This window comes from Oxyura jamaicensis, chromosome 3 (assembly GCF_011077185.1).
Source record: "Oxyura jamaicensis isolate SHBP4307 breed ruddy duck chromosome 3, BPBGC_Ojam_1.0, whole genome shotgun sequence".
NCBI classification, from domain to species: domain Eukaryota; kingdom Metazoa; phylum Chordata; class Aves; order Anseriformes; family Anatidae; genus Oxyura; species Oxyura jamaicensis.
Window position 1 is genome coordinate 87,128,644 of NC_048895.1, and position 25,108 is coordinate 87,153,751.

The window sequence follows — 25,108 nt, forward strand, 5'->3', positions numbered from 1 at the left end:
TGAGCACAAAATCTCCACTGGAAATACTGAGTCACTTAATAAACATGTAGACCACAAATTCATTATACATTATTCATTATACAGGTTACAGATGGGCTTGGAACAGAGGAGCTTGCTTAGGTTTGTGTGCACGTATGCATTTGTGTGCACTGGCTCAAGCAGGGAGGAAGGGTGTCCTAGTCTGGACGTGAGATCAGCTCCATTCCAAAGACAGAGGCCAGAGACAAAGCTTGGATGCGGTGGATTACAGTGCAGCTACCTCCAGGTCCAGCAGCCTGCAGTTTTATAGGTTCTGGCTGATCTCCAGTGTAAATGTTGTTAAAGACATTGTTGAGGGAATAGTGATCTTGGGTGTCTGTATTCTTATCAACAATGGATAAGAGATCCAAGATACCACAGCTTCTTTTTGACTCTGCTCCGGTGCAGCAGCAGCAGTGGTTTGGACCATGTAGCCTGGCCCTCCTGGCAGCTAAGCAGGCAGGGGCTGAATCGCGGTGCGTTCAAGGGTGGTTTGTTTTAGTCATGTGTGTATGCCAGCCTGACATGACCTGATCAGCTGGCTCACAGGGCCTTCACCTGACCCATAGCCTTAAGGGACCAATCCTGCCTTGCAGGCAGAGGCTCAGCAGCACTCAGCAGAAAGAGCAACACAGATGTTTTCTCTCCACAGGAAGGCTGCACAACCCTGAGGTTAGAGCAGCGGTTAGGACTGATGCCTTTGGCGTTTATTTTAGACCCCTGGGAGGAGAGCAGCACCTGTAGAGAGAAATGCAGGGGATCAGTGTGCTCTAGTGATGACACCAGCATGGAGCAGAATGCAGCTGCTGCAAATGTGGATCTGGAAGCAGGTTCTGCCTCACAGCCTTCACCAGAGGAGTAAGGGCATTGTCTTACCTCAGCCTTCTTCTCACCTGGTGCACTTGCCTAACCCAAAATGAGCAGCATGACCTACCTTTTCAATGCTGGAAACTTGCTCACCTGCTGGGGTGGAGGGGAAAGAACTTTGAATATTACACGTAGCTGTGCCAACTGATGACACAGCTGTGCCAACCGATGACACCTGTCATAACATGAATAAACTACTAAGAGTTTGCATCTGAGGTGCATTTTGGAGGAGAAATACAAGGAAATCAGTGTTCAGTACAAGCCCAAATGCTATTCCTGCATGTGTATTTGGGGGGAAAAAAATAGGAGGACTTCTGGGAGATCTATTCTAACCAAGTAAACCCCACTGCCTTGCTCATTTTTGCCCTTTTTTTTTTCATTTTTGTCCTCGGGATGAGCAGCCACTTGCAGATTTGACCACTGTGGCAGAACTCACAGATGTCAGGCTGAAGTATTTGTTTTCTCACATTTTTGCTGCTGTATTAAAAATGGCCCATTATTGGTGATTTCCAGGAAAAGCTCTGCAATCACATTTTTCCTCATTGCATAAGCCCTTAGATACGTATCTCAATCATTAAACAACATGTTCCACCAGTCTCTTTTTTTTTTTTTTTTTTTTTTTTTTTTCAAATGGCCGCACAGTGCCGCAGTTCAAATCTCCAGAAAGGCTTTAATTTCCTTGGATTGTCGTAACTGTTTTAATAAAATAGGCAAAATGCTTAATGGCAACCATTTGCACCGTTCTTTACAAACACTCTGAGCCTGACATTTAGACAAATGCTTACCCAGCTTACAAACACAAGGGCATTTAAGTTCAGGTACTGAGGCATGGTCAGGCACTCCATCTGCAATCTCTTTTGTGCAGCTGTCAGGGTGCCTACAAAATGCCAGTCAAAAACATACAGCCACCATCTTACTCAGAAATCATGTTACAGACATTCAGATTTTCAATGCATTTTACACTCTTTCCCACCTCTTGAAAAGCCACTCTACTCATATGCAGTTGACAACACATCTATCCAAATTCAATTCTACAGCAGTTTCCTAGGTAACTAGCACTTTGGCACAGAGAAGCTCTACATGGTAGAATGAGCCAAAACACCCGTTAGCATTTCCACCTCTTTTCAATCCTTCTGAAACATGCAAAGATACCAGGGAAAAAAAAAAAAAAGCAGACACGAACAATCTCAGGTCTTAAAACATTTCTCAAGAATTAGACCACTTTATGTTATCTTTGCAGAACCCAAACATCTTTATAGGCTCTCAGTAACACCTGTCACATGGACAGCTAACTCTGACGCATGCTAAGAATCTTTGCTCTCCCAGCCTCTTTCCCCATAGCAAACCTCCAGTGGGGCCTTAAAGGGCTGCAGGGTGAGGACCATTATCTCCAATCTGTTAGAGGATTCCTGAGGAGGATTTTCCTCAGACTGCTTTGTATTACCATCCATTCATTACTCCCCCTTTCCTCTTTCATTAGTTGGCCAATGATTTGGGACCATTGGTGCAGGACAGTGATAGTCCCCATCTCCAGTGTTGTTCATGTAGCTGCAGGATCCTCTGTGTTGTCCCCACTGTGGGAATGGTATTTAGAGGTCTCTGGTGGAGGAGTTGTAATGAGGGAATGGGAACTCCTGAGTTTTCTCTTGTTGCCTTCCTGTAGGCCAGCAAATGCAGCCAGTTCAGAAGCTCAGTTGTGGTTGTGGCAGCTGTGAAGAGGCAGAATGCATTTCCTTGTTTTGTGTGCAAGAAAAACCCGAATTCTTGCCCTCACCTAATAGCCACATGTGGTGCATTTAGGCACTGGAAAAAAAGCCACAGCCTGAGGCTAGGATCATGTTGGAAGAGACTGGGCTGCAAAACTACATTGACAACCTTTCCTAGCATTAGCATATATACATACAAGCAGAGCTGATCCCTGCAAAAAGGTAATTAAGGAGAGGGGAAACCTGGGAGTGGCTGGTATAAAATGCCCTAAAGGGGAGGAGTGGGTTCAGGAATGCACATCTGAAGGGCTTGGTCTGGTGTCAACTTCTCCGAACATCCTGCCGAATCTTGTTCGCATACCCACATGAAGCCAGCGCAGCAGGCCTTCGCCAGCCCTGCTCACGAGGAAGTGAGAGGGCTTCACAACTGGAGGCTCTAGCTTGCAGGCAAGGCCCTCCCTTCTCTGCCTGCCATTGTGATGGTTTGCTGAAGGGCAGCATGTGCACATCGGACTGGAGTATAGTTCAAAAGAAGTAAGTGTTGCCTGCAGCTGTCCTCACTTCAGAGCATGTTATAGCAGGTTAAAGCCTGCTGTAAGCTATGCCAACCACCAGTTAATCTCAAGAAGCTTTTCTGGTAACCATGCATTGCCAGGACATAAGGATACACTAGTCATGTCTCCTGGAACAGCGTCTTCTCCATGAGTTTAGGAAAACATGCCAGGGACACCTTCTGGTGGCTGTTGACTGTTTGAGGGATGACTTGCACAGGTGACAGGAGCTTCAAGAAGCTGATTAGCAGGGTTAAATTTATGAAGTTTTGTGCTGCTACCTAGCTGCCACAGAGTGCAGCTGCCCTGACATGCTAGATAAATCAAGAGCAGTTTTTACAGTTGCAGATTTTAATGCAATTTATGCTATGTCAAGTGAGCACTTCCCTCCTTGTTGTCTAGCAGATCCGCCTTTCTGAAGTGCAGCCATCACTAGCAGGGGTCAACTAAGCATGTTGTTAAAGCTTTAGTGCTGTACATGAAGCTTGGAGCTATACCAAAGTGACCTTCATTCTTCTGGTTAGACTTCCCTTTTAGATTGTTAACATCTGGGTTACAGTCCTAAACCATGGCCATGTGTTTTTAGCTCCTATAATTTAGTCAGGGAAGCTCTAGCACCAGTCTCATGGCTCGGCCTTTGCATGTACATGGTGTCTGACAATCAGGGCCTGGGCCATGAGGTTCTCTATGCCAGGTCAGCCAGGAACCAAGTCCCAGCAAACTCCAGTTCAAGGATGTAGGGGAGAGCTGAAGGTATGAAGTCTTTAATCCACTCATTTGTCATTTAAATACCACAGTAGTTAAAAGAGGCCAAGAAAAAAAACAGTCCTCTGCAGTTCCCTGCTTCAGTTGGTTCATGAAGTTGAGTTTTTATTTTATGGTTTAGGCACCAAACTTGACCTTGCTCCCCCTGAGCCAGCCTCCTTTCTTGTTCCCTGACTGACCCAGACCTTTCCTTTCAGGTCATTCCTATGCCCTTGTCAAAGAGCAGCTGGATGAGCCATATCTCAGTTATCAAACCATTGGGCTCTCAGCAGCAATACCTTCTTTTCCCTCCTTAACCAGGTTATCAATGAAGTTTAATAATCCTCCAGCACAAGTCTTCACTGGTTGCAAGAAATTCTCCGGATGTATCTGACTTTCGGCTTAATAAGAAAGTAACAAAAGTGCAGTAAAGGTACAGAACAGTCTAATAATAAAAGCAGTTCTCAGAAAACAAAATGAGACTTGTAGTTTAACCACACACTAGCCTGACATGAATCTGTTAGACCAGCTACTGCAAATAATGCCAGAATAGGGACTTTTTTTTTTTTTTTTTCCACATTATTTAGTGGAACTATACTGATTTAAGTGAGTTTGTAATCAGCACTGAATCAGGGAAGACAGCTAAATATAAACACGATTTCTTTTTATGCATTACAAATTCCCGTTCAAAACTTTCCGACTGCTTTGAGAGCTATAATGTGAGACCAGCAGACAAGCACCGCCAGTAATCACAGTTTCAGGACAGCTGCAGCTATACATTCACCGCTTGGAAAAAGCACCACATTGTTATTACTATTATTTCTCCATACAGAAGTGCCTAATACAACAGAAGCATGTTTTTCCACACTAAGGCAGGGATCTTTGTGATCCCTACGATGCAGCGCACCAGGCCCCAACATGGGCACTGCGTGCCACTGAGGGCTGCCGGTGGCCCCAGGGGGCCAGCCCAGGGGCCCACGGGCAACTTGGCTAGCCAGAAAAGGCGCAAAGCTCGGTCCCGGCAGCCCTAGAGCTCCCTGAGATCTTAACCCCGGGTCGCGGCCGGCCTGGCGGCCTCTCCTCCACGGCTGGCCCGCGGGGCGGAGGCGCCCTCCGCCGGCGGCGCGGGGCAGCGGCGGGCGGCAAGGCGAGCAGGCGGCGGGCCGCGGCGCCGCGGCACCCCCCAGCGGCCTCCCTCCATGAGGCGAGGCGAAAAACGCGTTCGACAGATTTTTGCCCCTCGTTTGCAAATGGCCTCGAAGCAGCGGGGCTGTTCTTCATAAATAAAAGTCTCTGCGTGTGTTTGTTGAAATAAATAATGTGATGTAAAAGAATTCGCTAAGTGGCGGCCGCACACAGCGGCGGGGTCTCCATCTCACTGTGAGGTGATTCGCGTGGCACAGGCCAGGACTCCCACCACACTCGGAGGTGGCCCCACAAATTGGTATTGTGGTGGGCATGGTAGGCCAGGCATGGTCCCAGTCCCACCAGGAGGCAACGTGGTGCCCCTCTGAACAGTCACACAGCTCAGAGCCGCGCTCATCCAAGCAGGTGGCTGTCCAGAAAACACCAGCTTTTGGTCTCCTTGGTTAGGGTATATACACTAAAATAATAATAAAATAAAATAAAATAAAATAAAATAAAATAAAATAAAATAAAATAAAATAAAATAAAATAAAATAAAATAAAATAAAATAAAATAAATAAAATAAAATAAAATAAATGAGGCTTACGTAAGGGTCAGACAAGATCCTCTTGTCACGGATGCGTTGCTTCAACTGGATGTGCCAACACAGACTGTCACCCCAGCTGTGGCTACATGCATCGCTGCCTCCTCAGAGGGAAAAAAAAAAAAAAATAAGGCTTTTGGCTTTATACAGCTAGAGTTCCTGGCTTTGTTTGGGGTTTATTTTCAGTGAAAGATGCTGTGCTGTGTGTGTCAGTCACCTTTTGTCACAAAAGCACTTTGAGTTTGGTCTCATGGAAATTGGTGACAAAAATCACGTTTTGCAGTACAGGAGTCAAAACCCAAGTTTGTGAAAAACACGGGGTGTACGTGAGCTAAGAGTGTATAAGGGTAGGAGGAGTGAAGGTGTGAGGGGGGAAAGTGGTCTTAAAACAGATGTGTGCAAACTGGAGAGCAGCCTCAGAGAGGTGAGGTATTCAAAGACATCCCTCTGCTTCGTTCCGTTCACTCTTCCTCACTGAAGAAACATAAATGTTATCAAATCCAACAGGTATTCCCTGGAGGCAGCAGATACAGTTCTGAGCTGGTATCAGGCAAATAAGGGATGGGAGAACAAGGCTAAGAGTAGTGCTGCAGGGAGATACCAGCCTCAGGAACAAAAAGAGAGGAAGGTTAAGCCCTGAGGAGTCGCTCACTGCCATGGAAACATATCTCTTTCTCCTCGTTTACATTTTGGGATTTGTTTTATGGAATATTTGAATGGCACAACAGAAATCTAGCGAAGAAGCCTGCATGTATAGGAAAGCTGAAGGATTATACAAACAGCACAGCAGTGACTTCTGGTGGGGCTGTATTTAATTTTGTTTCAAAATAACAAAAGAAAGCACTTCCCTCTCTGAAAGGCTTCTTCCCTCTCTCTTTTCATGCACACAATGAATGTAAAAGGCCTGAACTGTTTTGGTTTTTGTTTTCAACATTAACGGTTTAGGAATTCTGGTCAATTCCACCAAGCGCCAGAGAAGAACAACCAAGTGCTGACAGCAGGCACCAAACTGCACAAAACTTCCTTTTACTGTTTGTAGGAGCCTGGGAAAGGGAGAGAGGAGGGAACCAGCGTTTCTTACCTTTTGTAGGAGAGCATGTAGTGTGCCACAGCTCTCAAACCTTACGGCCTTTTTCACACTAGGTAAAAAGAAGCAAAAAAGTCAACAAGCCATTCTTAAACTGCCTGAGAGAAGGCCGGTGATACTCCTATTCCCAGCAATTACAGCTATTATGTGCCATTAGAGACTGGGTATATAGCAAATCAAAGATTATTTGTGCCATCAACTTCATTTTCCTCTGCTGGTTAACTTCTAGAGAGTTACGCATCAGAGAGGAAAACAGTGCACCCTCTTATCCTTTTGAAAAGACACTGGCTGCCACTAGACTGTTACCAATACTGATGTAATGAACTACTGATGCAATGAACTTCAGGAAGAAATTCACTGCCATCTGTGAGACCTTCAGGGGCTGGCCAAAATTCCCACAGCCAGTATACTTCTTTTCAGAGCTCTCTGTCAAAAATACATGAGGAGCTAAATATCTATGCCTTTAATTATTATTATTATTAATATTATTACTATTTCTCTCTTCTGTCCCCCAAGTGAACAGAAACATCATTTCTTTCCTTCGCTTCTCCCTCACTATGCTCTCCAAGCTCTTGCGCTGCTTTCTCTGGGAATCTTTTAAGAACACTTTGTAACATTTAATTGAAGCTTTGTTATACTATATTTGCTGGGCTTGCAAATTTTAATTTGGGGGGGTAAATTGTGTTACAAGATTTCTTTAAAGCACTGAGGACTGTCTTACTGACCGTTTTATGACTATGTAACTTGTTCTAAATGGGATTTTTCCATTTTCTATTATTAGTGCTGTAGCATATACATGAGCAGCATGATTCTGTGGAGACCTCCTGTCACCAAACAGCCTAGGGAAGGGAGACCAGACAACAGCAACTGAAGACAAAGTGGAGCTACTGAAAATGAAGAGGTGATAGTGCTGGTGGAACTGCTTTGACAGGATAAAACTGGGACAATAGACATTGTCTGTATGATAGATTTGTTGAATAGAGGATTGTATAAACTAAAGAGGACAGCAGTGTCCTGCTTAGGTGTGTGGCTCAGGAATTGTTATTTGGCTGTAGCTACAATGTCGTGAGACGGTTCAATATGGAAGATATTACTTCCTGAGACTTGCCAGTGAAAAAAAGGACAAAAAAATTGGATAGTTATGTCACTTCAGTGTCTGAGCACTTCACAACTGCTTTGTTTTTCTGCATTTATTATCTGCTCTTTACATATTTGTGGTATCTCTGAAAAATGGAGCTGCACCTATCCCCAGTTTATTCATCATTAATTCAAATTGCAGGTACCTAAGTTCTCAAAGTCACACAGAAACCTACATTCCACTGAAAAATGAGAAGGGAATGTGAAAAAGACTCTAAATCTTCACCTAAATGAATTGTTGCAGACATAGTGAAAATCCATGCAGAAGGTAATATCATACAGCTTTTCATTGTGTACCCAGTGTTTTACCAAATAGGCCAACACTACAGCTAACTAATTTCTAACTGCATTTTAGAAGCACTCTGAAAATGTAAAACATGTTAAAGGCAATCAGAAAAAATAATTCTGAATTGTCTGAGGAACATTATAGTAATCAACTGCTGCTCATAACTTCTTTTTGAAGGTATTTTTTTCAGAGGCCACCCATGGGATTCTGCGAAGCCCTTCTAGCAGACAGCCACTGAAACCTCTAAAAAACTCAGCTCTCAAGGATGCCTTTCTTGTACTAGATGAGACATAAACACAGATGTGTAAAATTCACCTTACCTGAATTGCTGTTTCAATACACTGTAGTCTACTGACTCTGTCAAGATTTTACCCTTTCCCTCAGGTACCGCTAGTGTTCAGCATTAGATGTTTTGACCCACCAAGGCAGAATTACCAATTCTTTATGTCCTGATGTGCCACTAGGGCTTCAAATCATCCCAGCTACTAAGAAGAACCTGACAAATGATCATTTCATAGACACCAGGTTGTGTATTCAGCGGCTGAATCATTGTCAGCAGCTGTACTCTCAAAGGAGAGAGGGCAGCTTCCCTTCTTATCTCTGGCACCTCAGGAAGGACAAATCTGAATCATAAAACCTGGATGAAGATTAGATCTATATGACATGCAGCCACACACATCTTTTATAACCCTGGTATTTAACAACTCCCAACATACATGGTCATACATACAACCTATGAGAAAATACATACATGACCCGAGCAACCTGATCTAGTGGAATACCTCCCTGCTTATAGCAGGGGGGTGGACTAGATGATCTTTAAAGGTTGCTTCTGACACAAACTATTCAATGATTCTAAAAGCTGGGCATTTTTATTTTCTTCCTGGAGAGAAGTGGCAAGGCTGGGAGTGGAGTATTAATCAAGAATCTTTTTATTCTTGATAGACTTTGGTGGTGTTCTTAATCACTCAGGATGGCCATAATACTCATTGCCTGAATTGAGAAACCACATACTTTAACAATGATCTACTTTATTTCAAATTATTTTCTTCCATGTTTGAAGAATTACATTGTGGTTAACATGGAATGAGCATGTGGGGCTTTAAAGAAAGAACAGCTTTGCTGTTAGGCATGAATTTCTTCACTTATGGCAAAAGAAAAGTATGAAGCCCACAGCTTTTTTTGCTAGAGTTATGTGGACTGTCGACAGTAGAGTAGTGACTACATGGGAGCAGAAAACAACCACAGGTAGAGCCGCTGACTTCATAAAGGACAAGTTAGTGTCTATCAGTAGAATCCTGGATGGCACAGAACGGTCACTGAAGGTCCACTCTGAACTTTTCTTCATCTGAGAATCATAGAACCACAGAATGGTTTGAGTTGGAAGGGACCTTAAAGACCACCCAGTTCCAACACCCTGCCATGGGCAGGGACACCTCCCACCAGACCAGGTTGCTCAAAGCCCCATCCAGCCTGGCCTTGAACACCTCCAGGGATGGGGCATCCACAGCTTCTTTGGGCAACCTGTGCCAGGGCCTCACAGCTCTCTGAGTGAAGAGTTTCTTCCTTATATCTAATCTAAATCTATCCTCCTTTAGTTTAGAATCCTTTGTCTTTTCACTGTACTCCCTGACAAAGAGTCCCTCCCCAGTTTTTCTGTAGGCCCGCTTTAGGTACTGGAAGGCCACTATAAGGTCTGCCTGGAGCCTTCTCTTCTCCAGGCTGAACAACCCCAACTCTCTACCTGGGCTGAACTCAACTTTCAGGAGTGTCATTTGTTAGTGAAAATAGGAAATGGAAGTGCATGTGTCATTTCTCTGGGAATTATGAAGGAAGGAGATCAAGAAGCTCTGGGTTGTCCTATCAACTCAGAGAAGTTCTGATGGCTCTCTAACACAATGGTCAAGGTCAAAAGCTTTTTTTCCTACCAGAAAGAGGGACACTACATTTGCATTTCGATATAAAATTTAGAACATCTGTTCACCACAGGGAAACTAACTTTCTGGTTATATGTCAGGGATTTTAAGTTTAGTATCTTTGCTCTTCTCCTGCACATTACCTGTTGTGCAGTACTGCATTCTCAAGGGAAAATCAGGAGGGAACTAAAAGCTGACCCATCTTTGTAGCACAGCAATCAGCAATGAGTATCTAAAAGGCAGCAGTCCCTGGAAAGGGAGACTATCACATACCTTATCTGTCCTAGTGCAGTCTACTGCTTCTGTCTTAAACTTTGTCCATACATGACTCCTGTTCACCCAGAACCAGAAATGAAGTTGTTAAATGTGTTCTTTTGCTGTTACATTTTCTGTGCTCTAGGGGGGATTGGAAATGCTAAACTTTATTTATTACTGAGGATCATAATGGGAAACGTATCCTAGTATCGCACACAAAGCTATGAGATTTATGAAACTAAGGGGTTTTGCAATAGTATGACAAATTGTATATTTAAACAGATCACTCCCACCACACAGAAGCAGAGATATAACATGCCTTTTGTTCAGAGATTTACCATGTTTAATTATCCTTTTTTTTTTTTTTTTTCAGTAGCTTAACCATGTATTCAGTTAAATAAAGTAATAAACAAAAGTGTTCAAAGTGAGGCAATATTGTCTTTATGTTATTTTTCAGTTGTGATCAGGTATCTGTGGGACATGGAAAACTAAAATCAAACAACATACATAATCTTTGATTCTCTAATAAAATGTAGTGCCAAATTCTGCTCTCAGGTAAATGTCTATACAGCGGGATCCATCGTGGCATTACTGTACAATGGCATTTTTCTGGGTTTAAAGAGTGCAAAAGTTCAGAAGTTGTTCAAACATCTTAAAGGCTAGTCACATTCCAAATACAGAGCTGGTGTCTGGCTCTGACACGTACTGCCCCACTGACCTAGTGCAAGCAGACACGGCATCATTCAACACAAGTAAGCTGACTGGATTTCACCAGATTGTAATTTGGCTAACTGACTTCAATTTACCTGCTTCAATGAATGAGAGCACAATTTGGCTCCTTCCACGGTGAAAAGGCAGCCAACCAAACACGACTTTCACCAGACCTCAGTTTCTGGCCCCAGATTTCAACATACACTGTTACATCGATCAAAAGAACCATAGAAATCACTTATCATTTTACTGTTCCTTAACACATTTCACACAGTCCTGCAGCGAGCAGAATCACAGATGGACCTCAGAACATACAGAGAGCACAACTACTACACTGGACATGAAAAGGAAATTTTATTAAACATGTTTACATAACATGAGTTGGAAGTTCATTTAAAAGCACAGGGGAGTGTTAAGACAAGTGGTCAAAATAGAAAGATACTATCGAATTATAACTAGTTGTTTTTTGGCCACTAAGACAGAACAGGATCTAGTAGTAGTGCACCAATACTTGAGTTCTTCCTGCTCAGCAGGTCGAGCAGTAATCAATCTGCGCCCTACGGAAAGATGGGCAGAGTAATTCCGACGTGTTGAGTAATAATAAATAGTTCACTTGGTGCAGGCAGTATGTCTATGAATTAAAACCTAGTGTGTACACAGTTTCTACATGTGTTACAGCCCCACAGTAGGAATCTACACCAAAATATTTATTAGAAGGAATTTGGTCCGTACTACATCACGTTTTCCATAGGGTAAAAAATAAAGTCCATCTATAGACATTTAGCACCAGACTCACAGACCTAGCCTGGCTAAAACCTGCAAAATGTCTATAAGAAAAATGGATGGCTTAGATTTCTTGGTTACTTCAGTATAGTAATTACGAGCAAACTGTACAAGTACATGCAACATACAAGCTGGCCTATGTGGAACTAACATACATTATTAAATAACCTTTTTCATCTCTTTTTACAAAACGTGCATGCAGCTTTGAACAGTTCCAAGTCATGCTGCTCTATTTGTGTGATCACAAAATTCAATGGCCTGTAAAAGGAGGGGAAACATATCAATGCACCTGCAGAATCTGCAGTTTTTAGCACATTTACAGAATATCACAAGGGATTTCAAGGCCAAGAAGAACTCAAATGAATAAAAAGCAAATTGAATTTTGACTTTTTTTTTTTTTTCTCCAAAAAGTAAGATATCTTGCGTTAAAAAATCAAGCTTTGTGCTTGCATCAATCTCAAAGAAATGTAAACTAAAATTTGATAAAAACATTAGTAAGTGCAGAATGTTTCAACTGGAATTTCCAGTGAAACACTGAACAACTCATACCATGCTCTATCCAGGGCAGACAAGTGCGTCTGAAGCGACACACATCAGAGAAGCCTGGGTACAGCTGAAAGTGTCATATGCTCAATCCATTCCTGGTCAACATTTTGGGAAGTCAAATATACATTTATACACAGAAACGTAAATATTTCCTCTCCATTTCTAGGAGGAAAACTGCATTACTAGTAACATATTCAATGTCAAAAATTAAGACTAAAGCTGCTTTATACCAGTCCCCAGCATTAGTTGCAGAATTCTTCAAAATTCTTCCATGCAAAACATCATAAACATAAAAGTTATTATATATAATGCAAACATATCTGCTTTTATTTTACAAAGAAAAAGTGGCACTGTGATGATTAGTTATTTTTAAGAATATAACCTCGATCGGTCATTTGTTCTGGGTTCCCACATGAGAGACTTTGAAGCACCAGAACCGAGAAACGATTTGAACTTGCTGGAATTGTAACTGTGGCTTTTGAACACTTTAACGATGCTTACAGAGATATGCTTCAGCCCTTTTGGTTTGTTTTGTTTGGTTTAGAAAAAGAAAGGAAGGGTCTCTGTTAGCGTTGTGAGGACTTCTACAAAACTAGCAGAATCACATGGCAAAAAAACTAATGGAAGTAACAAGTACAGAAAAACTGCTGAAACACCAGGAAGTTAACACTGCTTGAGGGCTCTGTCAAAATGTGAAGAAATACAACACTGTTAACAGAGTGAGAGCTTCCAGTTTGGCTCATATTTGACTTAATTTGAATCTAAAGGTCCCTCTTTCTCTTTGTTTGGTTTTGGATCATTATAAGCATCAGTGATAGTTGCTAATAGGTTGGCCATACGTGATATATTTTTGTTCTGTCAATGTAAGCTGTCTCTCGACAAACAACTCAGACATATTTTTGGATAACTACTACAAGCAAAAACAGAAGTGATTGTCTCTCTCCAACAACGTTTTTTGATCGTGTGAGTATCTGGTTCCAATCGTTATCCTGGGTGATGTTTTTATTAGACAGCACCTGCTACTATGACCTAATGCAGGGAGGCCCAGTTGAACTTTCCAGAGATGACTGGGAAGCCCTGCGTGTCAGGGGAGTCAAGGTTGGATCCACTAGTGATGAAGGTGGAAATAATTTATACCAGCCTATTACCACGCTGGACAGATCCAGTTCCTCCAGAAGGATCTGGGCAACTCCCATGAAGCATTTGTGATCCATTCGGCCATAGTCTCCCCAAACTATTACCTGAAAGAACATAAAATACAGGTTCAGCCTTGTCCTAAAACCCACGATTACTCCTGCTATATTTCACGATGCGTATTGTAAGGAAAATGTTATTCTTAAGGATGAATGATTTCTCCCTCTTGCGGGAAAACGTAATGGCAGGAGAGGAGCGAGAGTCAACAAAAGAGAAATGTTTAATACAGCCAGACATTTCACAGGTCTGAAACCACAAGCCACAAGGATGTGTTTGCTGGTATTTATAAAATTAAATGCTTAGCGAGTTGGAATGGGTTTACGTATATTGCTTAAACTTAAATAAACATACAAGTGCTTTACCAAATGATAGCCTAAAATGGGATTAAGAAGCAACTGACCTGAAGAACTTTACCCTGTGGACTTTCATCAAAAACCAGTGTCTGTTGGTACAAAGGATCAAGGGTCTTCCGTGCAATTCTTGTCTTCTTCTTAGCTATACATGCTCCATTTTCCAATAAATACACTTTGACATATGGAGCTGCAAACAGAACATAACAAATTTTATGTTTGAACTTAAAAACTTCTGCAGTGCACATCTGAGCTGGAGGACAAGTGCCACAGGAGGAAACTAAATAGAAAGAACATGACACACACTATCCTCACTGTATAATCTGAATGCAATTACATTCACTAAATAAATGACACAGACCATAAGAAATGAAATCAATTTTTATAAACCTTGAATTTTATGATCCAAGATGTTAATAATAACAATTGCTTTTCACACCTGTCATTCTACACTTTCCTTTGCCAGGAATTAATTGTAACTGCTAAATAATCTGGAGTCTCTATGTATGTTCAGGGGTCAGAGATACACTGAAACAGGAGACTTTGATATTTCATTGAAAGGAATATTTAGAACTAAGTCATTCAGATAACAGTGACTCTTTCATCTTCAGCTCCCGAGTAGGTTGTGAAGTACCATTTTGCCAAAACATTATCTAAAACAACTGTTCTATTTGTTACAGTAAAGCAGTGGTTGTAGTGGTGATTATAAAACTCTTCTAAGACAGACTTCTGTAAATAAATAGGACTCAAAAATGTCCTTATAAAATGATACCATTAAATTTCTTTCATTACACAGGTTGTTGACACTGGCACTAGCATCACCTGCAAGCTTGTTCAGGCACCGCTACATAACAGAAGACCATGGCATGTGGGTCTACTAAATTGTTTGTTCAAAGCATATTCATCTGTTCTCCATTTCTTGTTTTGATGTGGAACAAACACAAAGGACTTCACCTATATCAACAAAGCCTCTCTGAGAGATATGACTTGCCTAAAATGCATGGAAATATTTCTGAAAATGTTCCTTCCAGAATGGACTTTGAGTTGCTGAAAATCATTCTTTGGAAGGTGGCAGGCAATTAGTAGATGCAAGGTGGTAAAAAGTGGACATTGGTAGCAAGGATATATCCATACACACATTCTTTGTTAAAAAGCAAACCAAACAAATGTAGTTATATAGAAGGAAGAGCTTAAAAAGTCTCCAATCTCCACTTAATCTGCATATTTCATATTCGTTTTCTATTCATATATTGTCTATTTGTCCCTTACCTGGGGTAGATTTGGAGCCAGGTTTTTGCGTGAGGCCACGAGCTCTTATGACTTCTACTTCTAACTGACCCTTTTTATCCACCATGCCAATCTGGATATCACCTGAGAGGGAGAAAAAAGACGCTTGCATTTTAAAGAAGCAGAACAGCCTGGGAGATAGGGTATAAGAGTGGGAAACAGACTGGTGTGGTACTAGTCTGATGCATTAGTGTGCTTGTCACCTCTCCTCCTGTTCCCTTAAATTTCTCCATCCTTAACCCACTACTAAAAGATACATACTTAGCAATATGCCCTCACTCCAGGTACATTTTATACCTGAGCTCAGTATTTCTGATCCATGGGGACAAGCAAATTTACAGCCACACTTCAGGATCACCACCATACTTTTGATTTTGCACTGTGAATTATTTAGAGCCTTCCTACCCCGGAGTGCTGCCCCATTGTGCCGGTCACTGACACACACTGCCCTGGCAGTGGTCCCATGCCCAGACAGCCTAAAACCCAAACTCATGTTCAGATACCCCTCAGCAGAAGTTTCTGCCTCCAAGCTGAGATGCAAGAGATGGCAGTGCAAAGGTTCCTTGTGTGATATAACAGGAAGAACTGCTGATAGAATTTAACTTTGAAACCCTCAAGTTACAACAATTGTCTGACTACAGTTGTCTGACTGGACCCTCAGAGTAAGGCAGGTTCACCAACTGGATGAGGCAGAGAGGATGATGCTCCAGCTTCATAGGGACTTAAAAGAGGTCTTCTTCTGCAAAGGTGTCTAACAAGTACAAGGGTTACAATTTTCCTGTTTTTATCACTATTCCATGCCCATTTTCAGTGTGAATAAAATGATGCAACACACTAAAATAATAGCTTGCTTTTGCTTGCTGATCAAACTTCTGTTTCCCTTCCTGAATTTTGTGATACTTCTTACATAAAAAGGAAAGGGCTTTGGTCTGAGACCAATAAAATACAAGAAAAGTTACCTTAACCACAATTCAAAGTATTACAACTCTGTGATTTTGTATATTAGCTGGCAGATATCTAATACGCCACTTAGAATCAAAAATACACAATCTGACATGTGAGCTGTGTGAAACCTGTGCAAATAAATGAACTATCCATATATCCATGCCAGAGCTGAGTATTGGCTGTATTTGAGATGTAAACTCTGAATTTCTTAAAACAAAACAAAACCTCAAAATAGACAGTCCTGAACTACATAATTTGGGGTTTCAGATTTAGAAGTACAGCATTTTGAAATTAACCTGGCATGAGATTTTTCACATGCTTGTCTAATGGTAGATTGAAGCAGTGCTTTATACCTTGGCAGTTGAGGTATGACAGAGCAGCAGGGAAGATTTCTAGCTATCAGACTTAGCTTGAATAAACAGAACTCTGTGTTGTGCTAAAAGCAGTCTAAAGGAAAAATCCAAGATGTTTTAAGACCACATCTCAGTATCGCACATCCAAATAAAAACATGCTACAGGCAACCAGAAGGGGGAGCAACAATACAAACGTTTTCCAGTCATCACTGGGAATTGTATGTAGAAAGGCTTCTGAAAATTGTTAAAAAGCATGACAAAGTGCTTTTCTGGGGGTCTGAAACCTGAGCATTTAGTAAATAAAATGGTTCTAAGAACTGAAAATAAATGCATTACTCAAGTCATCTGCAGAAAAATATTTAGATTAAAATCAAGAGATAAAAGAAATCTAGATCCTTATACCAACAGAGCCATTTAGATTTTTATTGGGCAGATAGTATATCAATTATCTTCTCTTTCAAATTACAGAAAAAGTGTATTTAATGACTTTGGTGCTTATTAATGCATTAAGCAAGCAGCAGTTATCTGGACTTATACAGCAACCCTTGCTTTACAGGGTACTCAAAGCATCAATAAAGTCTGTCTCCTTCTGCTCATGAGTTGGCAGAGGAACACACTCTTTTACAGTTTTTCTGTCTCTTTTCCTCTTCCCTGAAGCTGACTCTTCCGAGAGTGCTGTACTGAAGCACTGGCCACTTATGATTTCCAGCATTGTTGCAGGCGTGGATCAAGTACTCCTCACTTATCATCCTAAACATGTAATATATGAAGCATGCCTAAGAGTTGCTCAAGTATGAGCAAAAAATTATCAAACCTTTCCAAAGATACATACACAGCACTGTGCCGTTCCTTGCACAGCACATACACTCCTAGCCTATTCATAACCAAGATAAAACTAATGCTACTATAGGGAAATCCAGACTGGTTTGGAGTACAGAGAGTATCACTGATAGTTCCAGGCAGCTGCTGTAGAAAAGGATTTTGTCTCCTCCATTAGCAACATGGGTTTTATTAGCAGGTGATTACTGGGCATTGCAAATGTGGGCAGAAGTTTCAAATTTTAGGGTTACTTTGAGATGAACTAAGCTTGGACAAGCACCGAGTTTGGCAATAAATTGTCCATCACATTCAATATAATCTGTGGCAAATAAATATAAACCTTGAACAGCTGAGATTTTGCAGTGAGCTACAACTGGAAAACCCAAAATAACTTCTGAGTGGGAAGGAAACTGAAGCTCTTATCTTCAAATTGCAAATGAGATTAGCAGACACCTCCATATGGAGCAAATACAGTTTTTCCTTCCATTCTGGATGCTAGCATGCTAGGTATACCAGTGACTGGATATAGGACTTTCATATTAATAGTGAAGGAAGCCACTTTGTAAAAGTCTTTTTGGTGCTGTAGTCTGGCAGCATGTACAATAATTATTGGCTAATTGTGCATCTAACATAGGAGAACGTATCATTCTTACCCATGGCAGGAGTTGCTAGTGTTTGCCGGCCTACTAACTGTGCAGGTCCAAGTCCATCGAGGAAATCACTAAACTGACTGTCAGCACCCAGCCGTACTCCAGGAAATATTAAGCTGAAGGGAAATAAAAGCTGGTTAAGCATAAGAACAGGATTAATTTCTATTGTCCTACAGTATCTACCCCAAAAGTACTTCTTACACAAGGTGAGCAGCTCAGGACGTGCAACCACAAACTGCTCTGCAGCAACAGAAATGAGCTATCTCCCAAGGACCCCAAAGAAGTAAAGTGAAATTATGCATGTGGAACAAAAGTAGTTCATACAAGTAGTTCTTGCTAAGGAGCTCTCCAGGAGCAGCAAAGAGCCTGACAGGTGAATAAACTGTGAGTGACCTCGTATGGCAGAACATAAAAAGCCTCATAAAATTTAGCAGCCTATTACTCATTCCTGAATGCTTGATTTATTTTGTAATACATACATCTAAAGGCCATCCATATCAGTTAGGATAATCAGGGAAAACCAATGCATATGCTAAGTTAATCTGATTGTTGCAGCTGTTTAATGAAATCATAAACTGGCAAATAGTGCTAGTGTGGATGAGACCTAAAACTAATGCTGTTCCCTAGCCAAATATTTTAGTAGCCACATCTGGATCTACAGTGAATGCCCATCCCTCTTTCAGGACTGAAATGCAATGCGACAACACAGAATACACGTTTTTCCAAGCTGCTTTCTTGTATACCAGAATCTCCCCTCCCTCCCCCCCCACCCCCCCCCACCCCCCCCCCACCCCCCCAATACACACACTCTCTCCAAAGAATAACAGAACAAAGAAACAAAACAAAACAAAACAAAAAAATAGAGAATGATCCATGGTGGGGAAACACAGCTTTGACTTCCTCATCACAATTAGGAGGAACAGAAGAACAGACTTTGAATCAAGTCTAGATAGCGTCTTACCCAATGGGCCAGCCAGAATTCTGCATCTGCTTCTTTCTCAAAGGAAATTCCCTATTACACTCAAGAACAAAGTAACAAAACTTCCTAATTAGCACACCTTGTGTGAAAAGCTTTGATTTCCACACATCAGATTTATGTGGTCCATTCAATTCACAATAAAAACTCTCTGCAAACTCTGGTTGGTTGGTACAGAAAGTCCTTGCTTCTCTTCAAGACTAACTGCTCTTAGAATGTTTGCATGAATATATAGACTGTGTGTAACTAATGCTGGCCAGAAAATACCACCATTGTACTTTTCATTAGAAAACTTTTATTTTCCTAAAGGTAAGCTTTTCACAGAAGTTTCAAGAAATCTTATATAAGGTTTCTTTAGATGAGAAGATGAGAAAAGCAGAACCTGGAGGCCTTCAGTTCAATCATCAGCCCACCAGTAATGGCAGTCACCTAACACCAAGGTGCAGGTTCAAGCCTTGCGCCCTGCCTAACAAGACACCCAGTCTGCTTCCCTGCCCAGTGGCACTTCCCATTCACTCTTGCTGCTGCTAGGATTGGTTTATTGTTTGTTTCTTTGGCCTTTTTCCCCTTAAATGCCTGTTACATTTTGGTGGGGAATTACTAGCATTGAAAATCTGCACTTCAGAGTGTTCTCATTTTTCAGACACTTCTAAGCATACAAATAATAATGAAGGGCGTGAGTACTCCATTCACCTTAATGTGCATTAATTGCAACTCATTAAATTCCAATTATGGCTCAAGCAGAAGAACATAATGTGATACCTGGGGTATCCACTGTAGGACTGTGTGATCTCACCTAAGTTATTTATCTCATTGGTATTGCAAAATGCAGGATGAGGCATAGCACTGTCAATAAGCTAACCAGGTGAGCCTGCAATTAAGGGCAGTATCATAAAGTACACTCACAAGGAAGGAAAAAATGTCCATGCAAATTCAACACCAACAGCTCCTAAATGTTATCAGTAAGAGTGAACTGCACACAAAATACTACTCAAACAACCAAGGTCAAGCTCCTGCTGATTTTGATAGGAATCTCATGGAAGGAAGGATAAACCTAGTAAATAGCTTTGCCATAGAAACGCAGGGGAGTGCACTGAGTACAAGGTGCTATCAAAAACCAGTTCACGCTCACACTAGCAATGAGATCTGAAGTCAAATGTGACATTTCTAATGTTCGAAAAATGCCTGGGAGAAGAAGGGAGGAAGAGGATTTTAGGATCAGGTGGCACAGTGCATACACCCCTGATTGTGTGATGCAGTTGTGCAGCTTCCCCTCCACCTTGTACTTATGTCCAACTCATGTTCTAAAAATAAGACAGTGATGCACGTGGGGGAAGTGACTGTACAATAAAATATTGGCTTAACTGGTCATCTTTCTTACAAGAATATTCGCTTTTAACATTCTTTCCTCACTGTGAACTAAACCCAAAGCTGCTGTAAACTAACACTGTTCTACCATACTCAAGTAAGCTCACAGAGCATCGGAGGGTATGACCTACAGCTAAATCACAGAAGCACAGAAAAATGTAAGACCTCAGAGAAGTTCTCTAAGACACAAAGTACAGCTCCATGATGAGCAGAGCTGTCTGGAATCCTTTTTATCCATGGCATTGCATCCTGTTAAAGGAATGCTTCTCTTCCTTCACTGCAGCAAGCCATATGTAACTGTTTAACCTGGATTTTGTCTGCCTCCTTTAGCTCATTCTACCTGGCTTCCCTTTAGAGGAAGTCACTGTCAGATACAGCTGTTCTTCTCACTTCACTGGCCTCACTGTTTCTATACCCTTGCAGGGAATGGCATAGGGATGTCGAGATCAAGGTCAGTGGGTTAAGGCTAAGTGTAAACTAAGTCAGGAACTCAGCATCTGATGCATCAGATGCTGAGGCATCTTGAGGATCAGGTAGCAACCAAAAGAGATGGTAACTCTAACAAACCAAATGATCCTCACCTTCAGTGCTGGGCTCCCAACTCTCCCATATTGCTAACCTGGAAAACATGCCAGTCCCAGCTTCCTTATTAGTGTGGTCCAATTCACCTGGCCCACCATCATGATGGTGAGTGACTGGTGCCCTGCAGACTGCAGTCCAGTGTAGAGAGAATAAGGAGGATGGAGTGATGAAGGGTAAGGGGTAAAGGCACCTCATGATGGAGAAAATGCACCTTTACACATCTCCTTGCCACCATCATGGTTGCCTCTGGCTCTTCATCCTTCTTAAAATGTAAGAATTCAAGATCCACTAGCAATTGTGGTAATCAGGCAAGTATATAAAAAGATGAAGCCAAAGAAGTACCAATCTCTCTATCTCTACCCCTTCCCTTCACACAGTCATCCATTGGTGAATGAAAACAGCTGCCCCATTACCCACAGTTGTGTGGCTGATTTTAGCTGATGCAGTTGGACTCTGGTTTTACAATTCTCAGTAAGTGACTTGGACCAACTCCAAACTAAACTTTCTTTGTGTACAGTTTTACTGAGCAGAGTTTCATATCACAGGGATTTACACACAACAGCTGAAGTTTAACTCTGAGTTAATCCAAACACAACAAGAAAAACTACCCCTATGTTTTGTTTTGAATAGTGCACTCTGAATTCAGTTCTCTTTTGATGAACAAAACGCCTCACTGGATGGCAGAGAAAATGTGAAACCCTCAGAAGTCCCCTCTCAATTTCAGTCTGCAATGACTTTGTATTGCATGCCTAAATAGTTCGGTTTTGCTAACATTTTCTCAAGAGGAAGAATCTATGCACAGAGCAACCCCCTTCAGCCAAAGCTGGGACCTCTGTTCACATGGTTTTCTTTAAAAGAGAAGAAATTTTTCATACATTACTGATATTTTTAATGCCACTTACTTGCCCTCAGAGCTGTAACTATTTATACTGCCATCAGTAGATTCTCGACTTGGTTGTCGAACCATACGACTTCTCATCTCTGCTGCCATTCCTGTCTCTGTGCTTCTCTGTATCGTGCTCTTTAATTTCTTGTTGCCAGCCTCTGAAAGCAGATAGAGAAAAAGAAAGTGATAGTTAGAATGACAATCTAGCACAAAGCCTTTCCTTTCAGTTTTCCTCAAAAAATGGTCTGACTTGGCCATTACTATTTCAGAATACAAAAAGTCTATTCTTATGAAAGAAGAAAAGTATCTTCTTCTGCTGTAAACTGGTGATTGTTTCTCTTTAAAAGGGCTGCAGCCCTGTATTAATGAGTTATTAATAACCTTTATACAGTTGGAATGTGGACAGAATTATTGTGATAGCGTGTGCTAAGCACATACCCAGTAAGGTGTCTAGCCACCTTCGCTTGGGTGACTACAGAATAATTTTAAATTCTGACAGAAAAAAAAAAAAAGAAGAAGAATAAATAAATAAAACTCTTTATGCAGTCAACAGAAAAATGCTACTACTTAGTATCAAAAATATAGTAACATATTTTGACCCAGCAAAATCTTACTTTTCACCACAAAGTAAACAGCAAGCTTTATATAAGCAGAATAAAATCTTTGAGACTCCCTTTGGAAGATGATGGACTTCACAGAGCTTAGGCTTGCAAATGAACACTACAGATAATGTAAATCTTGTGAAATTTTTATAACGGCTTGGTCCATTTGGAAAAGCTTCCATTGTGCATTCTTCAAATTGCCCTTTGAGCTCCACTTGGAAGGTTTCGGGTTACTGTTGAGCAAGGAGAACTTGCAGTCCCTTCCACAGGCAGTCTTGAGCTCCAGGTGCAATTGGCTCCAGCCAAGTTACAATTAATTATGCTGTTTCATTTAAAATATTATGCTCATAAACTATAGGAATTGTTCCAAAAAATCTTTAACTGAAATATTTCCACCAAGGTCTCCATATAACTAATAATCTGTGCTGACTTCAAACTGAGCGTACTGCTCATTTTAATTTAATTAAGCCTATCACTCAATGGGCAACATTAATCTCTCTCAGGAAGCAGATTTCACAAAGTTGCACATAAACACATGCAGAAACACTCTCCTGCATTCTCCTCTTCATTTAAGTACTTCATCCAATTTCCATGAACTTTTATTTCCCTTTCAGTCTGCTCATGGGAGCATCTGAAAAAATGAAGGCTTCTTCCACCCCCACCTACAGAGGCTGAAAACTTTTTCACTTTCCTATTTCACACAGACGTCACTGATGTTTGAGGCTATGACAGACCTTGGCCACTCTTAAGATAAAAGTCATCGATTTTGTAGCCCCACCGTAGCTTCACCTTGTTGTGGAGGGCCTTTGGGTCTGTAGAGCTGCTGGAGGGCAGGGAGAGAGCAGTTCTCCCCCTGTATGGGTTATCACCTCTTTGCAGCTATCAGAGAGATAGAAAACAGCCAAAACAATAAATTCATATATTGGGCAAAGAAGAGGCACTGCCCCAGCAATGATTTTCCTTGTAAGCCTTCTGGAAGGGAGGTTGTTTATCTACAGCCATCCAGAAGCAGAGAAACAAACGCCTCCCAGAAAGAAACTGGCTACGTCCAGACAGCCACAGACCCTTTAGTCCCTTCTGAGGCCAACAGCTCAGAGGTTTTGCTGTGGGTCACTGCTATTCATTCAAATTCTTGGTGTTTGGTCAGCTGAAAATGCATTATTCAATGCCTTAAAACATGCAGCAGGCTAGGCTAGAAGACGTACACCAGCCAGAGCAGGCTCCACTTCCAGAGAATGTAGGTGGCTGTACTAGGTACTTCAGGAAACTTGAGTGACCCCATATGTATATAATCAGAACACTACACTTTGAACCTATTCTTTACCTTCAAAAATAAATTTTATGTCCAGCAAGTCAACACTGAAATGTAAGCTGAGCAACAAAAATGAATCAAAAGGCTATCTAAGATATAAAACCTACATGCAGACCCCTATGACAAAGCAGGATTTTCACATTTTCAGTAGCTGTGCATTTGCTACCCATGCTGTTTTCTGCTTCTTTCTCTTCTTGGGACCTGTCTGAAAGTACCTCTATTTCCATCTGCTCCCACATAGTGGATGAGATTATGCGTTTTACACCTTGCAATCCTTTCTGGAGCCAGCCAGATCAGACAGCATGACTGGAAGGATAAAATATGGTAGAGGCTGAAGTGCAGGCAGCTGAATAGGGCTGCCTGTGAATATTCAAGGCTCAGGAATTTGATGTGATGAGACACTAAAGGAACAAGATCATCACGACCTTGTCACAAAGCTAGGGAAGAGATGCTGCTCTGGGCCACCTGGACAACACAGTGGGTGCAGAAACTCAGGGATGAGAGCCAGGTTGCTAGGAAAGCATAATAAAAAAACAAACAACACATATTAATAGAAATAATCACTGTAAAGATATCCATTGACTAAATTACAGAAAATAGTATTTTAGCTTTGAGCCATGCAGAGACTGAAAATTGCAAGTGTATTTGTCACGGAAGAGCAATTTAATATTACCATGGATAACATTCATGTTGCTGCCTGAAAATATGTCTCTGCATCAGATTTAAAATGTACAGAATTGTGAAGGAGGAATCCTTGTGGATGGCCACGAACAAGCCAACAACCTTATTTCACTGTGCTGTATAGTGCAGGTTGTCTGTTTCCAAATACTTTTCAAGTCATCGCCCTCTGTCCTACCACACTGGATTCCACTTTTTTGTTTCTCATCAACATTTTTTTCAGGTTGAAAATAATAATAATAAAAAAAGTTATTTTGTTTCCTCTTGTAACTGCTATCAATAACTGCAACATTTTGTGGGAAAACTATAGCCTTCTGTATATTTTATTTTATAACCTCAAATCTTAATATTCTGCAGTAAAATCAAATATAAAAGTAACTCAAGACAGGACGGTAAAATACATGAAGATTTTTTTGGCATAAAGGGAATTGCTTTTGCCCAGGACTAAGAACTGGAACACACGTTTCATAGGTTTTTAGTTTTGCACAGGTCAGTTATGCACATTGTATTTTATTTTTTTGGTCTACCTACATCACAAAAAGAAATGAGGACAATTTATCTTTCTGGTGCACTCTCATAAACATCTCACCAAAATCAAGCTCTGCAAGGCATCGAGGTGATTAGAACAGAGCTGAGCTGGGAACTTCTGCTATTTCTGAAGGGACCTGGGTAACGGGGAGTCACTCTGGGGTGCAACTTCCAGTCCTGTCTTGACTGCACAATGAAATGCAGGTCTGATCAATACTGTTTCTACAGTTCTTTACATGT

At 41.3% G+C, this 25,108-nt stretch overlaps 1 protein-coding gene across 41 annotated transcripts in view; it reads right to left on the reverse strand.

Annotated features, from left to right (window-relative positions):
- Window positions 1-10,625: 10,625 nt before the first annotated feature.
- Window positions 10,626-25,108, reverse strand: part of RIMS1 (regulating synaptic membrane exocytosis 1) — a 333,844-nt gene continuing 319,361 nt past the window's right edge. For 40 of the 41 annotated variants that reach the window (XM_035322661.1, XM_035322703.1, XM_035322666.1 and 37 more), the window contains 5 exons: window positions 21,765-21,906; window positions 17,940-18,052; window positions 15,151-15,252; window positions 13,932-14,071; window positions 10,626-13,578 (listed from right to left, as the gene is read on the reverse strand). In XM_035322661.1, coding sequence (XP_035178552.1) covers window positions 13,360-13,578; window positions 13,932-14,071; window positions 15,151-15,252; window positions 17,940-18,052; window positions 21,765-21,906 — 716 coding nt within the window. In that variant the 3' untranslated portion in view covers window positions 10,626-13,359. Of the gene's footprint in view, window positions 13,579-13,931; window positions 14,072-15,150; window positions 15,253-17,939; window positions 18,053-21,764; window positions 21,907-25,108 lie in introns of those variants that run through there. The other variant, XM_035322694.1, reaches the window with a different exon arrangement.